The sequence below is a fragment of the Argentina silus genome, assembly GCF_951799395.1.
Source record: "Argentina silus genome assembly, chromosome: 2".
Lineage (NCBI taxonomy): Eukaryota > Metazoa > Chordata > Actinopteri > Argentiniformes > Argentinidae > Argentina > Argentina silus.
In genome coordinates this window covers 32,784,135-32,791,090 of record NC_139656.1, presented here as the reverse complement: position 1 = coordinate 32,791,090, position 6,956 = coordinate 32,784,135, and the positions used below count along the sequence as shown (strand labels likewise).

General features: G+C 51.6%; 1 protein-coding gene across 1 annotated transcript in view; it reads right to left on the bottom strand.

Moving 5' to 3' along the window:
• wwc1 (WW and C2 domain containing 1) overlaps positions 1 to 6,956 on the bottom strand; it is a 29,769-nt gene that overhangs the window by 12,076 nt on the left and 10,737 nt on the right. The window contains exons 5-9 of the mRNA XM_083665330.1: positions 6,310 to 6,389; positions 4,489 to 4,618; positions 1,037 to 1,177; positions 815 to 885; positions 194 to 436 (exon numbers count right to left, since the gene is read on the bottom strand). Coding sequence (XP_083521456.1) covers positions 194 to 436; positions 815 to 885; positions 1,037 to 1,177; positions 4,489 to 4,618; positions 6,310 to 6,389 — 665 coding nt within the window. The remainder of the gene's footprint in view (positions 1 to 193; positions 437 to 814; positions 886 to 1,036; positions 1,178 to 4,488; positions 4,619 to 6,309; positions 6,390 to 6,956) is intronic.

Sequence of the window (6,956 nt, the reverse complement as noted above, 5' to 3'; positions counted from 1 at the left end):
TTAGTGTGTTTAGTGTGTTTTTAGTGTGTTTTAGTGTGTGTTAGTGTGTTTTAGTGTGTACCTCTCTGTGAGGGCTTTGTTCTGGTTGTCCCTGGCAGCCTGCAGGTCTCTCTCCAGGTGTGTTTTAGTGTGTGTGTGTGTGTGTGTGTGTGTGTGTGTGTGTGTGTGTGTGTGTGTGTGTGTGTGTGTGTACCTCTCTGTGAGGGCTTTGCTCTGGTTGTCCCTGGCAGCCTGCAGGTCTCTCTCCAGGCGCTTCTTCTCCGTGTCGATCTTCTCCTGGTCGTCCGGCGCCCGCCTGCAGGGCTTGAGGTACTGCAGCTCCTTCAGCAGCTCCTCCTTCTCGTTGATCAGGATCAGGCGGTCCCGCTCCGGGTCCAGCAGCCCCGGCCACGCCTCGCTGTCCAGCCTGGCGATCTGCACCTCGATGGTGGCTATCCTACAGGGGGGGGAGAGGGGGGAGGGGGGAGGGGAGAGAGAGATGTGTAATGTGGCAAAGCTTTCAGGTGACACACACACATACACACTCAGACGCATGCACGCATGCACACACAGATGCACACACTCAGACGCATGCACGCACGCACACACACAGACAGACGCACACACACAGACGCACACACACAGACGCACACACACACACACACACACACACACACACACACACACCCATGCATGAACGCAAGCATGCGCACACACACACCCACACCCACACACACGTACACGTACACGTACACGTACACGTACACGTACACACACACACACACACACACACACACACACACACACACAGTTCAACGAGAACGAGAAACGCTACCTTCTTTTTGCTTCTTCATATTTGAGGCTCAGTCGGACCTTCTCCGCCAGCTTGTTGGTGTTCTTCCCAAACTACAGGAAACACGACAACCACACACAACAACACCATGAGTCACCGTGTCTGAGGCCCGACTACAGCACCAACGCCTAGGCTTTAGCTCGGCGGGCTAACCCCGCCTCGAGGACGGTAGGAGACCCCCGGGGCTCGAACCCCTCGTCTCACCTCGGCGGGGATGTCTGTCTGGGAGCCGGCGTCGGAGTAGAGGCGGGGGATGGAGAGGTCCGAGTTGGCCAGGGACGGGCTGCTGCCCCACAGGTCCGACTGGGACCCCAGCTGGAACCCGTCCTTCAGCACCGCCAGTTTCTGGGGGGGAGGACAGAGGAGGCGCAGGTTTTAACATCCACTTGGTCAGGACGTCAGAGGCAGCGGCGTCTGTGTGGAGGCAGCGGCTCTGCTCCAACACGCCGTCTTGGCTCTTATCTAGAGCACCAGAATGCATGTTGGAACACAGCCAATGGCTTCGGTCGTGGCTTTAGCTCCAAGGCTTATAAGATAGCGTATTATCTTACACACACACACACACACACACACACACACACACACACAACGAGCATCACATTCAACCCAACACACACATCGTGTTCACAGTGACAGCAACGTAGAACTGTGTCTTTCACCTGGCTTTGAAAAGCCACGTAAGGGAAGCAAGGGGTTAACTGGACACGCGGTGTCCTCCTCAGGGTTGGAAAGAGGAAGAATTGTGTCTTCTTTCAGCTTTCATCCTCCAACAGTTTGGCTTTGAAATCAAATAGTTACTATGGGGTCAAAGCAGAGATTCTACAGAGCCAAAAGACAAAATGTTTCCTCTTTCCGATAGTTATGGAGGGCACTGTCTTCACTCTGCAGTTGGAAGGCAGCAGTGAGGAGCAGAGATCTGAGCGGGATGGGGAGTGAGAGAGAGAGAGGGAGGGAGAAGGGAGGGAGAGGGGGAAGGAGGAGAGAGGGGGGGAAGGAGGAGAGAGAGGGGGAAGGAGAGAGAGAGAGGGAGAGGGAAGGGAGCGGGGGAAGGAGGAGAGGGGGAAGGAGAGAGAGAGGGGGAAGGAGGAGAGAGAGGGGGAAGGAGAGAGAGAGAGGGAGAGGGAAGGGAGCGGGGGAAGGAGGAGAGGGGGAAGGAGAGAGAGAGGGGGGGGGGCAGAGGGTCCTCCAGGACACACGCTGACAGAGGAGGAGCAGGATTTATACACACTGCAGTCAAGCACTACAAAGCCGACGCACAATCGAGCGCACGCACGCACGCACACACACACACACACACACGTACGCATACACACACACACACACACGTACGCATACACACACACACACACACACACGCACGCATACACACACACACACACAGACGCACGCATACACACACAGATGCCTGTCAGCTGCAGGAGAAGGGAGAGCCAGTGAGGAGAATAGGATATGCATTATTAAGCACGCTCTGCACAAACAAACGCTCTCAGCAGACGGCCCTGAACAACAACAGCAGCACCACTGAGGCTCTTCTACTGTACCTCTCTTCTACTGTACCTCTCTACTACTGTTCCTTCTCTTCTACTGTACCTCTCTACTACTGTTCCTTCTCTACTACTGTTCCTTCTCTTCTACTGTACCTCTCTACTACTGTTCCTTCTCTTCTACTGTTCCTCTCTTCTACTGTTCCTCTCTTCTGCTGTTCCTCCTCTTCTACTGTTCCCCCCTTCTACTGTTCCTTCTCTTCTACTGTTCCTCTCTACTACTGTTCCTCTCTACTACTGTTCCTCCTCTTCTACTGTTCCTTCTCTTGTACTGTTCCTCTCTTCTACTGTTCCTCTCTTCTACTGTTCCTCTCTACTACTGTTCCTTCTCTTCTACTGTTCCTCTCTTCTACTGTTCCTCTCTTCTACTGTTCCTTCTCTTCTACTGTACCTCTCTACTACTGTTCCTTCTCTTCTACTGTACCTCTCTACTACTGTTCCTTCTCTTCTACTGTTCCTCTCTTCTACTGTTCCTCTCTTCTGCTGTTCCTCCTCTTCTACTGTTCCCCCCTTCTACTGTTCCTTCTCTTCTACTGTTCCTCTCTACTACTGTTCCTCTCTACTACTGTTCCTCCTCTTCTACTGTTCCTTCTCTTGTACTGTTCCTCTCTACTACTGTTCCTCCTCTTCTACTGTTCCTCTCTTCTACTGTTCCTCTCTACTACTGTTCCTCTCTTCTACTGTTCCTCTCTTCTACTGTTCCTCTCTTCTACTGTTCCTCCTCTTCTACTGTTCCTTTCTACTACTGTTCCCCTCTTCTACTGTTCCTCTGTTCCTCCTCTTCTACTGTTCCTCCTCTTCTACTGTTCCTCTCTACTACTGTTCCTCCTCTTCTACTGTTCCTCTGTTCCTCCTCTTCTACTGTTCCTCCTCTTCTACTCTTCCTCTCTACTACTGTTCCTCTGTTCTACTGTTCCTTCCCTTCTACTGTTCCTTCTCTACTACTGTTCCTCCTCTACTACTGTTCCTCCTCTTCTACTGTTCCTCTCTTCTACTGTTCCTCTGTTCTACTGTTCCTTCCCTTCTACTGTTCCTCTCTTCTTTGTTCCCCTCTTTTACTCTTCCCCTCTTTTCTCTGCCAGACTACCCCTTCATCTCAGTCCATTCTAGACACATTCACTCAGTGTCCCAATTCTCAACCGGCATACTTAGAAGTGTGCACTTGCGCACTCCCACTCCGCCCGTCGACTTCAAGGCATAGGGCTAGGTGTGAGCGTGGGGCTGGAGGGAGAGTCTCCTCCGTGTGTCCTACACCCATCCTGTGGGTGGGGGTGGGGCGGGGCGGGGGGTAGAAGATTGGGACGCATCGCGCGTCTCTACGGTCCCAGCAGCCTGCTGCATCATTGATTCAGGGCTGGGGCTCTCTGCCTCGTCACGGCACAGAATATGGAAAGGTCTGCAGCACACAGCACATGCTGTCACACACACACACACACACACACACTGTCACACACACACACACGCTGTCACACACACACACACACACACACACACACACACACACACACACACACACACACTGTCACACACACGGCCGCACACCGCGGGGGATTGTGGGACATGAGATGGGAGAGGTTGAGGAAGGACAGAAGAACAGAGAGAGACACCCAGTGGAGAGAGAGAGAGAGAGAGAGAGTGTGTGTGTGTGAATGTGTGAAAAGAGAGAGAGAGAGAGAGAGAGAGAGTGTGGGTGTATGTGTGAAAAAAGAGAGAGAGAGAGTGTGTGTGTGTGTGTGTGTGTGTGTAGAGACAGAGAGAAAGCTGAGCTGTGAGAGAAGACTGCTCTGCCCCCCACCCCCCACCCCCCCCCCACCCCCCCCCCACATCCCACTTTGCCTCATGTCAGGATGACAGGGCGTCAATCTTAGCAGTGTCACAGCAATACCTCAGTCACCCTCCGTCTCTCTCTCCCCCCCATCCCTCCTTCCTCCGTCTGTCTCTCTCCCCCATCCCTCCTTCCACCGTCTCTCTCTCTACCTCACCTTCCTTCCTGTCAGACCTCCCGCCACACCCACCCCTCCTTCCTCCTTCACCTATCAAACAGAGCCCCATCCATCTCTCTTCTTTTATCTTCCCCCCCTTCCCTTTCTCCCCCCCATCCCTCCAGCTCACCTGCATCAGCTCCTGCTTCTCCTTCTCTCCCGAGCTGATGGCGTCCCTGATGGTCTTCACCTCTGTGAGGATGGCCTGGGCCTCGTAAAGCTTGTAGCCGTACGGAGTACTGGACACCTTGTGATCGATCCTGTCAGAGGAGAGGAGGGGGGGGGGGAGGGGGAGGGAGAGAGAGGAGAGAGGGAGAAGGAGGGGAGAGAGAGAGGGAGGGAAAGAAAGATAGAGGACAGATGGAGAGGAGAGAGAGGAAGACGAGAATGAGAGAGGAGAGAGAGAGGGAGGGAGGGAAGGAAGGAGACATAGAGACAGAGTGAGAGAGAGAGAGACAGTGTGAGGTAAGGAAGGGGAGAGATGGGGGGTGGGGGGGGGGGGTAAACCAGGTCAGATAGTCATGTAGGTTAAAGAACTGTTTCATGAAACAGATGTCTACATTTGACAACACGTTCCTCGGATGTGTGTTTTGTTTTTTTCTAAGAGGAACACACACATGTGAACTGTAGCCTATCGTTCCCTTCTACCAATCCTACCACAGCATGTTTCAAACCCACCCTGATCTTCTCTAAATAGAGTTCTAGAACATCCTAGGCTGGAACTAAACTACATGTTTTTACGTCGTCGTACGTACAGCCATTCACACACACTGGGATGGCTAAATGCTAGCCGGCCAATGAAAGCTCAACAATGGAAACATGACAGGATGAAGAGTCTGGAGGAGGCGAGAACACTTAAGAGTAAGTGGAAAGTGAGGTTCGGACATGAACCAAAAACCTGAACTGTCCCTTTAAGGCCACAGGTGCTGGAGGAGAGAGAGAGCCTGAAGCTCTGGGCCTACACAGGGGACACCATCCATGGCAGCACGTACTTAAAGCCAGTCATCAGCTAGTCATGCGTGCAGGGGAAAAACAGGTCTTTCCACATTCTTCAGAGAACGAGGGAGGGAGGGAGGAGAGGAGAGGAGAGGAGAGGACAGGAGGGAGGGAGGGAGGGAGGGAGGGGAGGAGAGGAGAGGAGGGAGGACAGCACTCCTACATAACAGCCACAAAGAACAAGTGAAGCCTCTCCGAGTGTTTTTCTCAACTCAAGAGTCGAGTGACAAATGTACAGGACACATTCCTGAGTCTGTCTGTCACACAGAGGCTCGCCAGCAAGTTTGGGGAACAAAGAATTGTCCGGAACATTCCGGAGTGTCGGGTAAAAGAGGGCAGATTGTTGTTCTATCAGAATGTTGTAAAACTGGGTTTCAATCCGGAGTGATGGTTAGAAGACAGCGGATTACGTTCAATCAGAACGTCTGAACACTCCGGGAACATTCCGGAGTGTTGGGTAGAAGGCGGCGTTGTGTTGTTCCATCAGATTGTTTAAGACCACGTTGTTGCTTTGTTCCCTGAGCGTTTGGGAGATGTCTTTGACAGGTACTGAAGGTCACGGATCGAGCGGACTGGAATCCAGTCGGACCACTTTCACTCGCCCGTCATTTACCGCGTCTGAACACACTCCCTGAACTCCCCCGGGGGGCTGAGGCCTCGACGCCAGCGCGGCTCCCAGGAGCACCCCAGGCCCTTCAGATGAATTGTGTTGTTTTGACAGGCGAAAGAAGAGTGATATTTGAAGGTCACGCATGACATTACCGTTCCGAGTGGGCTCGGAATGTCCGCGTTGGATTCCCGAATAGTTCACAAAGTCGGCTTGTTTTGACGTTAGCAAGAGATGGATCGGGGGGGGGGGGGACTGGGGTGCACTTTGTGTGGCGGGAATCTTTTCTGAATTCCTACCTAGGCTCCGCTGTGAGAGTGATGTATGAGGGGGTGGGCTTGGACTTACTCTTTCAGCGTTTCAAAGCCCTGCTCTTTGTACTGCAACTCCTGCTTCATGCAGGCCAGGTCCCTCTTTAACTTGTTCACCTGACAGACACAGAAATACATGTGACACACCTATAAATACATTTAATATACACATTAATACAGTGAATAGACACGGTAATACATGTAGTACACATTCATATGTTTAATAGACGCACAGAAATACACAGCAACTTTCAGATAGGTCACTGAAAGCATAAAAACACGTCATAATTCGGTTGTTTACCAATAATATGACCGTTATGTATTTAGGAGGCTGATGTTTTGTTCCGTGCTGAAAGGAATTAGGATATTTAATTTATAATGCGCCTGATCGCGTCTAATATGATTAAAACAAAGCATTTGCTTATTGTTCTTTTGCAAAGTGAAAGAAAAAAACCATCCACCGAGCGGTCAATGACCCAACGCAGTATGTTACATTTACACAACAACACTGACGGCTCTGTCACAGAGACATATGTACTCCAACACTGCTGTGTTGTGATGTTACTGTGTTGTGTCTATCTATCTATCTATCTATCTATCTATCTATCTATCTATCTGTCTGTCTGTCTGTCTGTCTGTCTGTCTGTCTGTCTGTCTGTCTGTCTGTCTGTCTATCTATCTATC